This window comes from Ooceraea biroi, chromosome 7 (assembly GCF_003672135.1).
Source record: "Ooceraea biroi isolate clonal line C1 chromosome 7, Obir_v5.4, whole genome shotgun sequence".
Classification (NCBI taxonomy): Eukaryota; Metazoa; Arthropoda; class Insecta; order Hymenoptera; family Formicidae; genus Ooceraea; species Ooceraea biroi.
This window is the reverse complement of record NC_039512.1, coordinates 1,905,020-1,925,040: the sequence shown is the minus strand read 5'-3', so window position 1 is coordinate 1,925,040 and position 20,021 is coordinate 1,905,020. Positions and strand designations below refer to the sequence as shown.

The 20,021-nt window shown below is 38.7% G+C and overlaps 2 protein-coding genes across 8 annotated transcripts in view; both read right to left on the bottom strand.

The window, feature by feature from the left end:
- Positions 1-1,970: 1,970 nt before the first annotated feature.
- On the bottom strand, positions 1,971-5,664 carry LOC105277682 (exosome complex exonuclease RRP42). Its single transcript, XM_026971256.1, has 8 exons — positions 5,513-5,664; positions 4,806-5,067; positions 4,628-4,729; positions 3,169-3,368; positions 2,943-3,108; positions 2,682-2,876; positions 2,216-2,371; positions 1,971-2,134 (listed from the first exon to the last, which is right to left on the bottom strand). Exons 1-8 carry the CDS (start codon positions 5,518-5,520, stop codon positions 2,030-2,032), a joined length of 1,194 nt encoding a protein of 397 aa, XP_026827057.1. The 5' UTR covers positions 5,521-5,664; the 3' UTR covers positions 1,971-2,029.
- A 3,582-nt stretch (positions 5,665-9,246) lies between these two features.
- LOC105277685 (solute carrier family 12 member 4) overlaps positions 9,247-20,021 on the bottom strand; it is a 74,762-nt gene continuing 63,987 nt past the window's right edge. For 5 of the 7 annotated variants that reach the window (XM_020031099.2, XM_011336249.3, XM_026971372.1 and 2 more), the window contains 12 exons: positions 19,755-19,849; positions 17,293-17,553; positions 16,784-16,969; positions 16,230-16,465; positions 15,882-16,066; positions 15,641-15,802; positions 13,995-15,433; positions 13,802-13,909; positions 13,588-13,641; positions 12,745-13,085; positions 12,533-12,672; positions 12,229-12,371 (listed from right to left, as the gene is read on the bottom strand). In XM_020031099.2, the coding sequence (XP_019886658.1) occupies positions 12,280-12,371; positions 12,533-12,672; positions 12,745-13,085; positions 13,588-13,641; positions 13,802-13,909; positions 13,995-15,433; positions 15,641-15,802; positions 15,882-16,066; positions 16,230-16,465; positions 16,784-16,969; positions 17,293-17,553; positions 19,755-19,849 (3,299 nt within the window). In that variant the 3' untranslated portion in view covers positions 12,229-12,279. Of the gene's footprint in view, positions 12,372-12,532; positions 12,673-12,744; positions 13,086-13,587; positions 13,642-13,801; positions 13,910-13,994; positions 15,434-15,640; positions 15,803-15,881; positions 16,067-16,229; positions 16,466-16,783; positions 16,970-17,292; positions 17,554-19,754; positions 19,850-20,021 lie in introns of all 7 variants that reach the window. The other 2 variants (XM_011336243.3, XM_011336245.3) reach the window with 2 other exon arrangements.

Sequence of the window (20,021 nt, the reverse complement as noted above, 5' to 3'; positions counted from 1 at the left end):
CGACGCTTACGCGCGTAAATATAATTGCTCCTCCTTTGTTGTAGATCTTCGATAAGAGATCTATCGATCTATCGATTTTAATACGCAAACTGCTCTACCAAGTCGCAGACACGAATGCGTAATCTCTCTCGGCACAATTGAGTCATTTTTCTGATATTTTTAAAAGGATAAAGACTCCTTTTTCTAAAAAAAGATTCCAAGATTTTTATTATTTCATCAAATTTCTGCTACTTTTATTTTATTTATTTTAACTTATGCGAGAAGAAATTATATTAGCGGGTAAATATTTTTATCAGAATTAATTTCGAAATAATTTTAAAAACTCGAGAAAAAGATTGATTGACGTTTTATCTGTATTTTATTAATTAATGTCTGACTTAATTGCGCGCGATGCACTCAGCTCTAGTGTTATTTTACACGCGAGAGTGATTTTTACTTCGTGATGACCGCGTGAAAATGCGATCCTATCGATTCTCGTCACGTTGAATTGTTTTTAAATTGCGAATTGAGAGAAAGAGAGAGTGAGAGAGAGAAAGAGAGAGTGAGAGAGAGAAAGAGAGAAGCTCCTGTCACGTCGCTCGACGATGTCACCGCTGGTAAAACCGCGTGTCCGACTATCTCGGACACACAATGATATTAGATGTACAGATACATTGAAACGAACTTGTAACTACACACACGACTACACACTAGAGAACGATTCTAACTATTATCTTATAAGAGTTACTTATTAGGACCTCTGTACAAACTAAAACAGGTCCGTAAAGCAGAAGGAGAAAAACAAATACTACTGTGTATATATATAAGAACAGAATATTTATAAGAAACTAAAAAAAAAGATATCTTTCACTACTTTCAGCACTACTTTCAACATAATCATTGTAATAGCCACTCTCTTTAAGAATCGTTAAGAAAAAAAAGAAAAAAAAAAGAAACAACTGATTTCGTTATCACAGCTCGAGCTTCGTGCAAATTTTCCCGCCTCTCCCGCCCGCATATGCATATATAACGAACTGACTTCATGGAGGATATTTATACAGCCATAAGGATATCCTAGATAAGTTATTGAAGATATCCTATATTGTAAAAGAAAGAAATGCTAAATGAAATAATCGCGTAAGAAGTTATTTTTCTCAATGTTAACTCTTGTGGAGACGGGGCAAAATGTTACTTTATGTATATTCGCCTGAGCAAAGCCATTTTCACACGTCATGCGCGCGTATACGCGTGCGTCATTTATCGACTTTGGTTTGGTTGTTGTGATACTCGATTATCCGCCCGTCGAGATGAAACTGAAGTGTGCAAACGACGACGACGACGACGGTAATGGTAATGATGATAATCATAATCTACTCGCGATCAATCATACTCCATACATCACTCGGGCGAAACGCATTTCGCTTTCGAAAGTGAAGCGAAAAAAAAGGCAAATTACACAAAGTCGGCAAATGAGCGCTGCTACAAGGGAAACTTCAGAGTCGGAGAAATTCTCGAGAATTTTAAGGGATTTTTATGTACTTACCCGAATTAGACGACGGGACAATGATTGAATTAAAGATAAATACTACATAGTTGAAACCTATACATGTGGTTTTGATTATCGTCATTTCAGTAACTTATTATATTCTGCCAGCACATGCATATATAATGCCCTTTATCAGTTCTCGACAAAAAAAAAACTTATTTTCCAAGATGCGTCACGCTTTTCGAACTTTTTGCTCTGTATATTCGATAACAGCGAGGCTTACTATAACTTAAATATGGAGAAAAGATTTATTGTAATATTATTATAATAATTATTATAATTTAGAGCATGCACACACCATTGGCAATGTGCAATAAAATATTTTCACGATTTTATTGGCGGCTGGAAAGCTCAGCGAGCGAAAAAAGTTTGAAAAAACGTTACGCCATGGTAAATAATAATAGTTATAATTAAATCATGAGGATCTCGCGCATAGAAAGTCTGATTTGGAATCTGAAAAAATATATTTATGTTTTTTAGTCGATGATAAAAATTATATATATATTATCTGAGAAAGCCACAAACGGGCTTCGATCGGCCGAGCTTATCTTCCTCTTTCAATTCTCTCATAAGCGTCTCATTCAGTTTGAGGCTAATGTCCTTTCCTACCTGGAAAAGTAAAACTTGAATTTGTAGCTCGTGTAATCGGTTGCGCGACGCTTAACAATTGATATGCACAGAGATTATTACCTGTAACATCTTGATTAAGGTATTGGACAGCAAGCTACCGGATCCCAGCTTGACTACAGACGTTACTTTGCCGTTTGGCGTCACAGACATAACGAGACTAGCGACACTGCATGATGTTTCCTCCAACGTTGGATCCACCACGAAGTTATCCCCAATCTGTGGGAGACAGAAATTACGATTTTTTACGAGTTTAATTTTTATTAAATGAACCTTACATTTTAATCTGACGACAATGATGAAAACAGGTAAGCACAAAAGAGAAATGCAGAATTAATCACACGGGCCATCTTATTCTTTTGTAAAAAATATTTCGCATACGTTTAGGAAGTTTAATTATCGCTTTCAAGATGAACGTACCTTAGAAAAATAGAGAGGCAAAGACTTAAATAGTTTAACATTAATCTATTAATTAATTTATATCATGAATATACAATAGAAATATCTTTAAAGATCACAATTAACGTACCTTGCACACTGTTATTATCACCGGATAATTCGTGACGTCCAGTTTGATGCAGTCATAAGGATCGTCCGACACCTGAATATCTGGCTCGCCGGCATCGAGCGTCGCCGCAATCACCTTCGGGATCTCGGTATTGTACAATGCTGCCTTCACCGCAGCGCCCACTGCGTCGAGTAAATTTCCACCGTACTGAAGGATCTGAAGAGATGAGGAGCAGATTTAGGTAGATGTTTAAGCGACATTCTATCACCCGATAACGCTTACCAAAACGTCTACGTATAGCTTCCAACATTTCTTGTTAGGTATTATGCACAACTGCCTCAGGTCAAAGACGTTGGGTGTCTGGTAAGCCTTTGAAAGAATATAACTTATCTCGGTCGCCAGATCGTCCCCGCCTTTGCCCTCAAATGCTGGTGTAGCATTGGCAGAACTAGAAAGATAGAAGTGACACTCGATGTCCATGTCGGAAATCGAAACTCAAGATGCATACCAGTCGACAAAGAAGTCGAGTTTGCCTTCCTCTGGTCTTTCAGCGTGCGGCGTATCGATCTCCAGCTTCACGCTGACTAGTACGTCCGTGATATTGCCTATACGTAGCCTCGCTGAGCCATGCGCAGGTTGCATCAGTCCGGTCTCGAGCTCAATTGAGCGGTACTGACACCAAGATCGACCATCGTTCCTCAGACCAAGCTGAAATCAATGCGACTCTATAATATAATGAAAGAAATATTTTAAAATATATGAAAAAAATAAAATAAGAATGTATAATGGATTTAATAAAGATTTGTGCAATAAAATGCAATTACTACAATGGTAAAATTAGCAAAAAATGAAAATGTGATGATTAACAGGTAGATAAAATAACAAATCAACGTTTACAACGTGAACACTTGCGTATGCGAGATATAGACAATTGCATGTGCATCGTTGTCATAACACTCACATCGAGTCCGTGACAAATAAATGTTTTCTCACTCAAACTTAACGGAGTCTCAGCCATTTCGAAAAGATCGGTGTACAATAAAAGAAGTTTTACAGTAATTCAGACATATTATGGATATAAAACGTTGACGTTATTTGCCGCTGTTTACCGGTACACAGGAGAACATAACCTATCTAGTTAGAACTGTATTTGAAAAGCACAGTCGGTAAAGAAATATATTACGCTATCTTCAGGTTGGTAACGACTTCAGCTGAATCGATATTGCTATCTTCGTGAACACGATATGAATACCTTGCTATTTAATTATATTTAATTCTTAATTTTTTAAAAGTTAATGCTTGATATCTACAGAATGGCAAGCATCGTTTAATATGATATTATGAAATGGCAATACTTTGCAATTATTTGCAGAATAGCAAGCTATCATACCACCTATGGAATGATAATTTGTTTTTCTAAGCAGTTATATTATGTAAGGGAGTTTTAAACTATAATAGTTTGATTGCCACATCGCAGATGCTGGATTTTGATGGATGAGTTATTTTATAGGCGCTTTAACTTTTAATTACGTGGATAATGTGTATATGTGAAATAAAGGCATACAATTTTATTCGATTATCTTGTGAAGAATAAATAGTACATCAACCAACATTCACGAAATAGATAACATTGTGTTTATTGCTAATGATGTTTATCAACAATATCGTATTTATTACTATACATTTATTGTTGCTTAAATAACAACTATACAAGAAAGATAGCCCATTCCTCCAAAATTTATATAGGGGATTTATCGAAACCATTTACATAAAATTCATTACCCTTCGTTTTATACAGGGCCTTCAGATCCTTGGTGTCGGAATACATCATGGGCCTCGACATCGTAATTTTCCATCCGCCTTTCCTCGTCCAGTCCTATAGAAATAGAAGATATAGATACGAGATACAGAATTTTTAGAAAAACAGAACAGTTTTGGTAAATTTGAAATTTGAATCTCCGTCCTACCATTCTGTGATACTTGAGATGATAATAGATACAATACACTCCAATGATACCCATCACAGTTTTGCTTATTATGTTTCGCAGCACAAGTGCACCTACCTGTCCCTGTAAAAAAAAGAAAGACAACACTGGTAACTTTTTCAAGCAGTGCCAAGTGAAACTTGTACGCTAGCATCATTACCACAACCGGCCCCAACGCATTCTGAAATTTATTCATAGGTGCCCTGTAGAATCGTCTGAGTGGATTGTACAACGTCTTGTAATAATCCTTCGGAACCACCGGCTCCTCAGGTGCCAGCTTCTGAGCGTCCAGCCATTTCTTCCTCCATGCTCGCTCCTCATCCGTCATTCCTATTAGTCGCTCCCTTTCGCGACCCATACGGCGCTCTATGGACATGGGCCTATCCCCATCCATGGCTGGGTTTTGTATCACATCTGGCACTCTAAATAATAAATTTAATTGTGACAATTTGTGACAAGTTATTATAATGAACTGGTTGTAAATAATTAAATTTTATTCCAAGATAAATGTTTCTTTTATTTCCTTCACGTAAGTGTATTGCAAAGACTGTATAAAAATATAACACTGTTCCTCATATCTTTTGAATCACAGGTGCAAACTATACTGACTATTGTACATGCAAACTGGCCTTATTTTATACAATAAAAAAATTCATATGTATTTAAATGACATAAAATCTAATATTTTTATACTAATAAATTTGTTTTTTGGATTTTATGCATTATTAATCAGTGTATCAAAATCATTATTATGACAATTGGCACTTGTCAGAAACTTTCATTCTTGAAGACACATAGTATTACTCCATTCGATGATGCATGCATTACAAGACATGAAATTTGATGAAAATAATGTAAAAGTTATACCGCGACATGATTTCGCTGGTTATTACACAGTCACAGTACTTTATAAATCCTGATCCTTCAGAAACTAAAAGTGAGGTTATATGTCGTATTACATCACACGTATAGACACATATATATATATATATATATACACTAGGAACCACATAACGCCATCTCTCATGCGATGTGAAAAGTTCTCTACTTGGCGCAAGAATTCAATGTGAAACGAAAGAAAAATAATTTCTACAGAATAATTCTTAAATAAAATAATTTTATAGGATTAAAAAATATATGCATATATATATTTTTTAATAAGAAAATATTCAAAATATATATATAGGAAAAGGATAAATTATGACAGCATTCTAGTCGTAGTATATATATCATTTATTTATTATTTAATCGATTTTATCTCTCGCATATTTCTTCATTCATATACTTAATTTTTCGTAAATTAGTTACAAGTATATCATCTATTATCTAGGGGTATAGGTAGGTAAGTTACAGGCTCTTCACAGTATTGACTCTATATACTATATCCAGACGAGACTAAAAGTTTTGTATCTACAAATATATTATATCTCATATCTCATATGTACATACAGGGTGTCACGCAATCGCACTTCCTCCTAACGACAGTTACGAGCAGCCGAGAGCTATAAGTTCCGTGAATCGATGTAGATCTCAAGAATTAACTAAGCACACAAACTACGCACGAGATCGATGCATATCTGATCAATCTTTACTCGTCATATTATTATACCAAGTAATTACAGTTTCAACGTCACTATATAGTCGCAGTTAAATCTCGTTAAAATTACGTGTCTCCGTCGGCAAAATTATCTTTCACTCGTTCTCTCTCAAACGCATTCCTCTTCAGTTACTTGACCGTGCAGTATCTATTGTCAAGAGAAAGCAGACACCTTGTGCACATATAGTATATATAGGACCGGGAAGGCGGAATCTGTATCGGGGATGCATCTCGACGAATTTGGGATCGACTTTTTCGAAATATTCCAACTAAGTATAAACACGTAACTACTCAACGTTAGAACTAAGTACGACAGCTCGAACATCGATACGAGAATGAATATAAAGAATCGAATCTCATTGTTCGCTTAATGTAAAATGAAATTAAAAAATCGAACTGGAGCTTAACTCAACGCGATACTTAGATGCAAAAAAACCACGACATAGAATTGCTTCCAAATTCGTGCGGACGCACCCCTCTTATCGACACCGATTTTCACGCTTCGGGTCCGCTCTGTATGTATATTTAATAACATCTTTATTTCTCTATCAATATTTCTCCTTCTCTTCTCTTTCCGTATGGGAGTCAATAAAGTCGTAATTTTTATTCGAGTCCCAGAGGTCAGAGGAAATCGTCGCAGTTTCTGGAGCGAGAAGTAAACTCGTGTTTCTCACGTGTTAGGAGGAGCTTTGGTAAAAGGATCAATCGGTAACACGATATACGATTAAAAGTAGATTTGACACATATGATTGAGGTTTCGAGCAAGTTTGTCTGCTGCTTAGCTCGCATCTCACAGCCTAGAGGTGATTAAATCCAGGGCGCGGTCCCATTTTAAACGGGACGCGCCGCAAACGCCGCACTATATATGCACTCCGACGAATGCCAAGCACCTGCAGGTATTACACAACGCTAACTCGTAACAGCCGAGTACCTCCATCGCCCGAAATTTATGTCCAAAGTCACCACCAAAGTGCAGTGGCAATATCTCGGAGAGATTTTTCTCGGAAACTTAAAAGCATTTTGAGATTCGTTCGGGTACTTGTTCCCAACGATCAAAATATTTTAGAGTTTCTAAGGGTTATTTTCGGAACATGCTAACATGTTCGCTACCATAAGTCATATACGTGTCAATTATTCGTGTTAGATTAGTGTCACACACCTCCCAGGCAGCACACATTGGTTTCAAAACCGTTTCATAAACGTTTTGCCGTAACGTTTCATAACCGTTTTATTGAAACGTTTATTTAGAAGAAAAATGTCCAACGAAAAAACGTTAGGAGAAACGTTTCAGAAACCATCAGAAAAATATTTATCAATTCTATATATCAGTGCCTCAAAGATAGACAGAGTTAAGTCACATTTTTGTAAAAAAACTAGATTTTTATATTTTATGAATTACTCTCTAAATTTCGTGTAATGGAATCTCACTCTTTTGAAATATCACTTCAAGTAATAGCGATCTCAAAAGTTTCAAAAGAAAAGAAGAAGAAAAGAGTATTGGATCGGTTTTCCGGATGGTTATTTATAAGGTGATAACACAAATGTTACTTGCGAGAACGTCACGTCTGGCCTGGCCATTATCGGTCGCTTGGTGAATCAGGGGTGGGAATCACACACACTTGTGTTGATTTTTGTCTCTTGTTCCATAATCGAGTACATTGAAACGTATGATGTAAAAATAATTAATACTCGCAAAGTAAGTAGAAATTACTATTTTTTCCATATTAATTATATAATTTCAAATCAATTTAATAAAACACATTTTTCGTTTCTGTGGAAACGTGAAAAATACGTTTTTAAAATTTAGGTCTAAAAACGGTTTCTATTTAAACCGTTTCTTAAATGGTACTTTATGTTTCTTAGACATTAGATACGTCTAAGAAACATATATTAGGCTAACATGTGCTGCCTGGGCTGTGTGACAGTGTGTCTTTCATTTCACGTCTATAGAAACAAATCAAGTTTACTTTATTAGTATAAAAAGGAGAAAATGTAGCGTACTCCGTGGCGGAGAGAAGGTTTATTTTTTTCTTTGTGGTAGCAAAGATGTTAAGGATATCTTGCGAAAATGGGGAAGGGACAAAATCCTTTGCGAGCGATGTCGGCGAACAAAACTTGCGAGGACATTCTCCCACTTTTTGCGTCACTGCTCGAAATAATGTTGCAGAAACAGAAAAATGTTTCCGACATACTTCAGATATTCTCTCTCGCCGTCAATGGGCAAAAACGAAGCGATCGCAACGCGGGTCGATTTCCACTTTTATTAATAAACATCCAAGGTAACTATGCTATTTCTCCTAATTTTTCAATGTAAGAACTCCTTTATAGCCAAAATGTTGTGCGCATTTTTGTTCATTCGCAAGAGATCGCGTATATATATTTTCACCGTGCGTGCACCGCAGGACACTTACTCACTCAGTCTTAACGATCTAATTTCTATAATATATATATATAGAATATTATATATGCGAAGTGGACTCGGTAGTGGAGAAAGAATATCCGGAACGCGTTTCGAAGCACTGATCTGTTTCCGCAAAGCGCGAACATAAACCGCGGATGCCGGACGCATTCCGCCGCTGCCGGATAACGTGCGTGAGAGCCGAATAGAATGAAAGCGGTGTAAGTCGTGCTCACGTAGTATAACTATTAAACTTACTTCGCTATTAAATTAAGGAGAACATGAAGGATCGCGGAACGGCCAGATGCGCGATCCACCTCGCGAGTTTTTTTTTCAGATTCTGAAACTTCCTCGCACCATTTTCATTCTCACCGGCCAGATATACATATGTATCTTATTTATTTATGTATATATATATATATATATATATCACACGTACATACGTTTGTGTGCTTGTGGTCATTGTGCATTTAACGTAAATACGCGATATAGTAAAATATTAAAGCAGCAGAATATACTGCAATACTGTTCGACCTATGAAAAGGGATGCGGTGCCTCTAGCTTTTCGTTCCTCTCCTTTAGCTCCCTTCCTCTTGTCTCTTTAGATTTTTTTTTACATTTCTCTTTCTTCTTTATCTATGCGCTTTTATGTACACGTGTGAATTATATATTGGTGACTTTTATCGGCAACAGTCGACTCGTAATCATGATAAACTTTCTCATAATGTCAACATGTCTCGTATAAACTATGCAGTGCCAATGCCTATCGAGTAAGATAAGTACACATAAAATATATGTAATCGGTAAGTAACGTAATAAAATTATAAAATACATGTCGCTAACATCGTGGACGAGAAAGATATACATACATATATATAGGGAGAGAGAGAGAGAGGTAGAGGAAGAAAATATAATAATATACTGTATGTATGTGTGTGTGTGTGTTTATATATGTATTAGATCTTTACATATTCTAATTTTGTTTTAGATATTTCGCCTGTTACGATGTAGTCGATGAAGATATACATATACGTATTGCTTGCATCGAACTGACGTAACGAGCATTTTGGCTACCTCTCCAACAATTATTTTGTGCAATCAGGGAATGCTTAATGCTCTCTCTCATGTGCTTCCTTTTTTCTGATTTCAAAGTACACGATTCAAATCCGCATTCGATGTCATAAGGATATAGATGTGAAACAACTCAGTGCGGATGTAGGATTCTCTTCTCTCTCCCGTTAATGGATTTTTCTTTGTCTAGACTTAGCCGGTCGGCGGCGATATCGGCTCGCGCTCGACCGTCCTTAGTCCGATACACTTTCATAGAGTATAATATTAACGCTTTCACATTTTTCTCCCACCTCTTTATCTTTTCTAGCTACTGGTATTGCAGGACAATGCGTGCACTTTACAATGAACAATGTGAATGTACATATATGTACGCAAAAATGCCCCGGAATTATCGCGCTTCCATCTGTTTCTGATGATGTCGACCTTTCCTCGATAAAAATTTACTTGATGCATTTTATTTAAAATTAAAATAAGAAAATAAAAATAATTCAGAAATCATGATTGTTTTGTTTATTTCCTTAAATTAAATTTTTCTAAATTTTGAATCTGAAATCATTTTGAGAAAATCATCGATTTTCCAGTTTTGAAATAATTTTTTTGCATTCTATCTATATATTTGTGACTGAAAAAAGACGCGGTAATTCTGGCGCATCCTGTGTACATGATCAAAATATCCGTCAACTCTTGTCGCTTCGGTCGTTTCGCCAGTAGCAGAAACGTTTTCAGAAATTTGACAAGTTGCGGTACGGTAATCCGCGTAATCCTTAGTACAATATAACTTGCTCACAGACACTGATTATAAGTAATATATCGATAAATATTACATCTCAAACGTGTTATAAGTCCTGCGGCCTATACCTTTCCCCATCCTTTCATTAAATTGTTCACTCATCGATTTCGAAGTTCGAAGGAAAAACAAGTTATTCGGCTCCAGTAAAATTTACTTTAAAAATTTTTTAAACCACGTGATCACTTTAAGAACAAAAGCGGTCCAAATATAATTCTTTTCTTGATCAATGGAGCGTGGAAGGTAACATCGCTTCAATAATTTACAGAAATTGGAATCAATTTGGATCTCACTGGTTTAAATTAAATTAACCATTCCATTTTCTACCAGCGCCGGATTCAATTTGGTGACTCGTCGATAATCTAATAAAAAGGCCAATTTCGAAACCGCCGAAAGGAATGAGAAAAGCAACTACCGACTTGTACCTGTACCTCGCGCTCGCTGATTAACTAGGTATATTAGACAGTGTCTAAAATGGAGCGCGGCCGGAAACGAGGACAACGCGCGAAATGTGACAAACACACGACGACACTTAATGCAGTTAGAGTCACTTTAAATATGCTAAAGCTATTTATATATATATCCTTCGATGAGATTCGGTAAAGACCGAACGCGCGTTTTGGCATTGAGTCTTTTGGGTTACGCTCCTGACGACGCGATTCAACTTCACTTGGTGTTATCGATTAGCAAGAAGTGGTAGTGGTATCTTGGACCGGTAGGCCTTAAAGACAATACAATACAAACGCGTGCACACGCGCGCGCGCGCGCATGAGTATGTGTGTATATGCATGTACATACATACAACGTGTACGTTGCTTGCTGTGTGAAGAGTTTTTCCGCGCGAGACTGGAAAAGAGAGCGGGGCCCCGCGGTCCCCGGAGAAAATGCAATAATACTCGCCACGTGCTCTCGCCGTTTGTTTTTTTTTTTTCTATTATCAAATACACATACGTAATCATAATAAAAGTCGGCGCTACCCTAGGCTACCCTCTAGATTCACCTATCAAGCAATAAAATTATAGATACGTTTCTACTATTCTTATTCTTTCCCTATTAACGACAATGCGTGTAGAAAAATGAGCCTCTCGCGTCTTTGGTTAAACGCGAAGCATTTAGAAAGTAGTCTGGCAGTGGTTTCGTAGATGCTTCGACCTTAGCCTCGGACCAAATTTTGATTCTCATATTCTTTTTTTTCTCTCTCTCTCTCTCTCTCTTTTGTCGTTTGTCTATTTTAAAGTTTCTTTTTCACTTTAGACGTAGTATTAGCTGTAGATTGCAAGGAATTGAATGAAAGTAACGCTTACTCGAGAACTTGTGTCGCGGACATCGCTGCCGATGTCCGGATCTTTGGAAAGTAAGTAAACGACGCAGTCCAGCGAGCCTAATCGAGTAGAAATAGATCATCGCGTTTGACTTGAGCAGTCACCGCTTTGGTATGCATGTATAACGGACGCACGAAATCGCATTTTGTTTTTTTTGACATTCAGAAAACCGCTTCAAGGAAATTTATCCTTTGGCATCGTTTTTTGGCTTCATCCTCGGTCGTTGGGGTCCGTGTGATAAGTCGATTTCAATAAAACTTTGTTCTTCCGGTCCGATGTGAACGACCACTGTTCTCATCCTTCTCTTCTTAATGATTCTCGGGGCGCAGGACGCAAGTGACTGCGCAGACAATGGCACAATAGTAGCGTGTTCCTTAGGGTGATGTTGTTTAGGTCACTGAGAAGTAAACTAGAGGTCTGCTTCTGAAAGGCAGCGGCATCAGTTCCCGTTGCTTCAGTTCACGAGTAGATAGTGATCACCTCTCGTCCGCTACCCCGTACCATCAATACTCTTTCCAAGCCCTCGGTGAGCACCTCGAGGAACTCCATATCTGGTTTCCAGCGGTTAAGGAAGTTTAATGATTTATTCTACTTATTTCGCAATTTTTTCCGAATTTACTGTGCTAAATTGTGATTAACAATTCGTGTTTTCCAGACAAACCGAGCAATTTTTCTAGATAAAGTAAGGTTTTCGTCATAATTAAAAGGATACAGCTCGATTCGCGCTCCATTCTCGTGTCCCGTGGCGGTCCAGGAAGATTTAGAATGACCAACTGAGCTTCGCTACTCATCTTGCGAATCACCTCGTTCAACTTCAATGACGTATGCATACGCTTCACGTCACCCTCGTCACTGGAACAAAATATGTATGTTCAGAAAAAAAATATAACAGTCAAAAAGAAAAGATCACTGAAACACACTCACGGTGTAATCGGGGGTTTCTTAACTTCTGGACTTTGACTTTGACTCCTGTTCTCCGGCGAGTTGTTCTCCTTCGCTTCCTTCTCTGCATTCTCTTTGTTCTCTGCTTTAGGCGAGCCACCGATCAGGTTTGTCTCTTCATCGTTGTTCTCCTCCTTCGCCTCCTCCTCTTTCTCGTTTGTTTCGGTAGCTTCCAACTCCTTGCTGTTCAGATCGGTCTCTTGCATCAATTTCTCCTTCGTGTCATCGGTGACATTCGTGTTCTGCACACCCGGCTCTTGGAATCTCACCTTCGTCGGTACTTTGGCGTCCACATTGTGGTGATGGTCTACGATTGCCTGTACCTGCGTAACGACAACCTCAGTGAGTGGCAGATGCGATTAACATTTTATCCCGAGCAGCAAGGAACAGCCAGTTGAGAGGCGACTAATAATCTAGCATGAAAGCACTATATGACCGTCAAGTGTATGCTATCTATGTAAGCGATCGTGCCAATCAAGCTGAAACTGATGGATGCGAGAAGGTCCCGAGATCGTGATTGTGACGGGCAGCAGGAAAAAGCGAACCGTTTCGGGCACTTAAATACAATAGAGAAGTATATCTAAGTATTTCCTTTAATCGCTCGTTAATTTTTCAAAAACTTAATCAAGTATTCTCAAGGTATCGAGTCGTGACCCGCGCCAGTTGCTTCTTCTCTGATGACATTATTTCGTTGCACGTATTATGGTATAGGAAAAATGTGATTGTTACGTAACGTCGCAGGATCAGGGGTAAGAAAATCGTCGGTGCAATGGAACGATGACGGGAAAGAGGCAAATATGGATCTCCGGGGTACATCTGACAAACCAGAGGTAATTTTTCTTCAGCGGGTACCTCGTTGAAGTCCACCAATGTCTGCACCTTTATCCGTGACGAGCACGCAACAAACAGACACACCGATCAGTATCACCGTCACCATATGTTATTATTTTGTATTTTATTTTATTGCAGAACGTGTATGGCAATATTTATTCATAAGCGATTTTCTCCCCGCCCCCCGTGTTTCGCGCTCGACACTCACCACTCCTAAGGACTGCTTCTTGTTCAGCTGCAGCTCGCGTAGCATTTGATTCCTTTGCTCCATGATCAGGGTACGCTCGTACGTATACGCAGAGATGTCCGTATTTGTCTGTCAACCAAGACGCAAAATTTGTACTTACCAAAAGATCGTTTCAATTATACTGTTAGATTCTATTAGGTTCTGATGAGATTACCATTTCGACAATTTCGACTTCTGCTTCGATTCTCAGGTCGTACAAGAACTTCTTCAGATCCTTCTTCATTTGTATCGAGTTATCCTCCATCTGGGCAACAGTAAAGATCCTCATCTTGCAGTTCTTCCAGGTACGATGCTGTTTCAATAGAAACGGTAGCAGCATCAGGAGACCACCATCATGCACGATCCACCAAACGTCGATGTTACCAATAATCTTTTCGCTGGAATCCGGGAAGAAATTGATGCCCTTAGGCACTAGTAATGCCATTTTGGCAGCCGTAACGCTCCTGACAGTTTGAAGAAATACCCGCCAGGTTCTTTCCTGCTCCGACTGCCGCCAGCCATACGGCCAGCCTAGTATCACCGTGTTGGGTTTCAGTCCGCCCAGCCCGGTGGTTTGCACCAATGAGCTCAGCCCGTCAACGATGTTTTTAGCCACGAGAACGTCGACGAAACCCTTCACCTTCTCTTCCGCCGCGGTCTTCTTGAGGCTCTGCTTGGCCGCCAACGCTTCACCCGAGTTCTGTGCGTAGTCGCCAGCAATGCAGCTGACGGTGATCGTAAGACCCTTGCCGGCCTTGAGTTGGCTGGCAAAGGCGAAGAGTTTGCGATACTTGGGAGTTAAATCGTCGGTGAGCTTGGCGAGGATCAGGATCTGCGGGCGCCAGTTCTTAGTGTGCGGCGGGCCCTCCTCAAGTCGCAACAATGAATATCTAGCGGCAGAGAGCGCCAGACCGCGGATACCATCGCCCCATTCTTTCTCGGCGCCGCGATATTCAATGTACTTGTAGATGCAGCCAGCCATACCCATCGCTATCAGTGCGTAGATCCAACTGGTCATGAACATGATGGCAATGCACAGCGACAGACCAAGGAAGGATAGAATCCAGTGATAGTATTTGAAACGCGGTCGCCAGTTGGGGGTGCGCAGCAGGGTCTGCAGAGCGCACGCGAGATTTACGAAACCGTAGCACATGAGGAAGAACATAGACAACAACGGCGCCAGGTAATCCACATTGCCAAGTAGGATGCCACATTGGCAGATCATCACAGTGACGATCAGGGCGCGGGTAGGCTCGCCCCGACTCGAACTCACGGCGAACGGCGCCAGAAATGGGATGATGCCGTCCTTGGCGATCGCCTGCAGTAATCGCGGTGCTCCGGTCAAGGACTGGAGGCCGGCACCCAGTGTCGACAGGAATGAACCGATAAGTATCACCCACTGGTTCGGCCACGCCATATTTGCCACCACTAGTCTACCGCCGATACTTTGGCCGAACTTGTCGCGTAATAGCAGGTTGTCAACAGTACCAGCGAAGAGGAGAACACTGGAGAGATAGACGGTGGAGGTCGTTAAGATGGCGCAGATCGTACCGATCGGGATGGATTTCTGTGCATCCGCCAGATCACCGGATCGGTTAGAGCCCGCCATAATGCCTGAAAATTAATTAATATCATTATTAATATTTTTTAATCTATAATAGAATTATATTTCTTTATTTGTGTGTGTGTTTAATAATATTTATATTATAATATTAAATAAGATGTATAATAATAAGATAATAATGATAAAAATATTAGTTCAGTAATTATGTAATATTTTTCAACATTGTCTTATTAAGTAAATCGATTTAAATCGCTCACCTGTGACAGAAGGAAAGAATATACCGATAAGAATAGTAAAAGTTGTCGTAAGGTCGACTTGAATCTGATTGTACGTCGATCCTGACAGGACATCAATATCCTTGGCATCACTTCCATAAGCGATTAATTGACCCTGTTCTTGGTAACTGCTCCATATGTTTTCTACACGATACGGATAACATAAAAATTCGTTAGTGTTTTATTTATTCGTTAGTAATCAGAAAAAAAGCTATAATTCTACCTAAGAATACTCCGCTTGCTAAGCCGCGAATGCCGTTGACGATAGTAATATTGTTCTCGGTGTAATAAGGATCGCATCTCGTGCCATTACTGCAATAAAGCTTATGCAACACACCGCTGACATTTTTATTGCAATCGGTTAAAACGTTGATGTCCTTCACTAGCCTTCTGCCGAGCACGCACAATCTGAAACACGAATTTCGGCTCTTAAAATACGCGATCCCCTTTAATCCGCTCTCTTGTCTTTTGTAACAATCATTAATCATTACAATGCTACAATTGCAATAATATTCCCAGCATGATAACTACGTAATGAGAGAATTAGTATTATTATTTTTTAGTTTAGTACTTTAGGGACTCGTTGCCGTTGACGTTCACGAAGAGACCCACGTAAACAGCGATGATGGAGAAAATGACGCAGGCCAGTGCCACCGTAGCAAATTTATTAACGAACTTCACGCCCACGAAGACGATCAAGCCCATTACCATCAGCAAGCAAGTGCCGTATACTCGAAAGTTGTTATACATAATATTGGCATCCTTCGTGAAGTCACCGAATATGCTGAGCGACGGCGCCATGTAAGTCTATAAGAGGAATACAAGAAGTTTATATCCCGAGATCATTGAAATTCTATGAAGTTCATAAAGTTATAATATTTTATATAATAAATATTACGTTTATGTCAAACACAACAAGATTATGGTACAATATTACATTCGCATATTTTACATGACTATTCGAAGACGACGATTTAAAATAAATTGACTGATTAATCTCAATTTAACTATCACGATACTTTCATTTCCCACGAGTAGAATATACTAGTATTACACGAGTTGAGTCATTCAGCGCGAGTAATCAAGGCCTGGTTAATACGATATTACTGAACAATTAGTACTTACGAGAACAATCTCCACGGCACCGATGATGTACATCGCAGCGGCTAAAGTAGTACCGGTGTAAAACAACATGCCCACTGCGCCGCCAAATTCAGGTCCTAAACTTCTCGATATCATAAAATAGGAACCACCACCTGGTACCTTGCCGTTAGTGGCGATGGCACTCATGCTAATCGCTGTCAGCATCGTCTGCGCGCATGAAAAATAGTTAATTGCAATCCGTGAGCAAAACTTGACTAGCAAAAGCTTCAGCTTAAAATTCGAAAACTATTAGCATTTGGCATTTTCAAGGAAAGATTAATTCCGAATTAATTGATTCATGTGAATTAAATTAATTCAATGTTATTGGAAATTCGAGTTTATTATGATTCTCTTATATTTCTAGATTTTTATATTTTCATAGATTTCTATATTTCCAAAGTTTCCAAATCTGGATATGTTTTAATTGTCTCCGTAACACACGATTAAAATTCAAATTTTCATATTGTTACACCCTGAGGATGAATGCTCACCGCGCAACAACAGCAAAGCACGATGAAGAAGCCTTGAACGGCGCCGGCCGTGCCGACTACCCATGTCAACCGGATAAAGAGGATCACGCCAAAGATGTTCTGGATGCAGGGCAAATAGACCCCTATGAGCGTACCCATCCGTGCTCCACCTCCTGCGGATGCAGCCGGTCTATCCGGGTCGGTTGGAGCGGGGATGGTGTTGCTATAATCGGCCAAGTTGTTGAGCAACGTTGAAATCCGTGGCCGATCCTCCATCTCCTCCTATGAAAATATTCAAATCGATTTTCCTTTATCCATATATTCCACATTACATTGTGGGATTCCCAAGAAAAGTATCGTCCTTATATCAAATAAAAATGAATTTAAAAAATTTTTTAGTAATAAATTTCTTATTAAGTAAATGAATGATAATATGATTTTCCTTGAATTTTTTTAAATGTAGCATTTCGAATACTTTATCCGAAATTGAAGAGATACAGGTTTATTATTTACAAATCGCGATTGTTTGAGGATATAGAATTTTCATTACTTTCGCCCAATTACGTGCAGAAATTTGCCATTTTTATAGTACGCATAGATATCTTTCTTACTTTGATCCGATCGCCTTTAGGTTTTTTCTTTTTATGGAAGCCATTCAAAACGTCTTCATGATTGCCGATTCGTCTGACCAATCATCGATCCTTACACATTTAATCCCGCAGCAAGAATGGCAACCCTCCTTCGCACGTTGCGATCCCATAATACTTCTATCCCATAATAAGGAAGGCTCTTTATTATGCCGAGAGGAACGTCGCAAGCTCATTTGCAATTTTATTGACAAACTTTTGCGGCAAAAGTGTCGCGTAATTCTGTTGGGACGTTCTATGGAAATTGTTGGTTCTCTGTCGTGTAAGTTCTCGCTGCACAATCTCGTTACCGGGATATTACGCGTAGTCGATCTAATTTTGCGACGACTATTTTTGCGACCGGCATTCTGCTTATTATTATACAAAGAATACGGATTTATTTATGGGTGAGGGTGCTCACACACACATAAAGGGCGTCCAGTGACGTGACGTGACGCAGACTCAGGCCGAAGGTGTCCGCTGTGATGCACGATATCTTTCAGGAAATTGCAACACGTTTCCTATCTCTGATCTACCTGTCGTGCGCGTGTGATGCGTCTTTTTAATTATCCTCCTTTATCTTCGTGCGTCACATCGCTCACTAACAAGCATTTACACCAATTTTCACGAAATCTCAGTTAAATCTTCACGATAAAAGATCCTGCTTTATAATTTTAATGAAATTTTACAACTTTTTACAAAGTAAACGAAATGATTAATTTCAAATAGAAAGTATTTGAAATGCTATTCAAATATAAAAATTCAAACTATTTTTCAAAATTATACTCGTTCTTTTTCTCTTTCTCTCTCTCTCTCTTTCTCTTTCTCTTAAGATTACAATTGTTAAATTTTTCTTTATCAGAAAATATTCGAGGAAATGAAAGAACGAATTATTCTTACATAAATCATTTTTCTTAGTACATCCTCTTACGTTTTTTTCTTTTAAATACGATATTCGAACGAGAAATATGAGAGTAACGAAAGGGGTTAAAGTGGTCCGTCGTGGAGCGAATTATCGGATTCGATGGGAGAGCGGGGTACAATACTCGCCTCGCGAGATTCATAGCTCGATAATGGCCCCCAGTTTTGAACGGAGCTGGGCAGATAAGGAAACTGGGCCGGCGGAAGCTCTCTTACGGCTGGGAAAGTAGTAGAGTCCTTCGTTAAATTGCCAAGGAGGAAAACGAGGGCAAGAGACGGATAGAAAGACAGAAAAGAGAGAGGGAGAGAGAGAGAGAGAGAGAGAAGGGTCGCACCCCCAAGAGATTTAAACGTCGTTTTGGGAGAACGACAATCCAGGGAAGAATTTTTAGCCTGCGATTTTATGCCATAAAGTTTCTTGTCTCTCTTGTTTTCCTCAAGTTTTATAGCACACGCGAGATATCGAGGAACATTGATCGATTTTATTATAACTGATAGCTGAATTTTCTTGTATAAATTTTGTATCACAATTTTATAATTTCATTACTTCTGGTTGTGATTCTCTTATAATTTGACATTATACATGAGACAATTTGCACGGCTGCAGTTCCACTCGCAAATTGCGGCTTTTATGCATAATTATATTGTCATTATAATGATTATTACATAATAATGTTGTTATGATTTATATCAGAATGAATAATATTTTGGGAACATTTAATGTATAAGAACATAACTGACAATTAACGAGTATGATATAACTTGCTAAGATTTAATAAATCTCGTCATGAATTTTATTCATGAGTCAATTTTTTCCCTCTTTAAGCAAATAAGACATCTTTCTTTCATAAAGTAAAAGTACTTGTTTTCTCATTCGATGGTATGCATTTAGAAATATATGAACGATTCAATTCTCAAGACTTTTCTTGTACTTACATTGTAGAGGTACAGATTCGTTTCATATCCGGATTTCTTCTCGGAATTGGTGCTGACGATAGGATCGCCATCTCCGCCGGCGCCGCCTCCATCGCCTGAAAACACAGAAAGAATGTGCAATTAATTACCCGCCGTTTTCTCTGACGAAGTTATTGACTAAAAGATAATATCAAGCCTCAAAATAATCTTTCTTGAAATCTTCGCTATAGAAAGCATTTCGACAAACTCGTCAAGAAATCTAAAACATTCCTTTGTAGAAAATGGAGA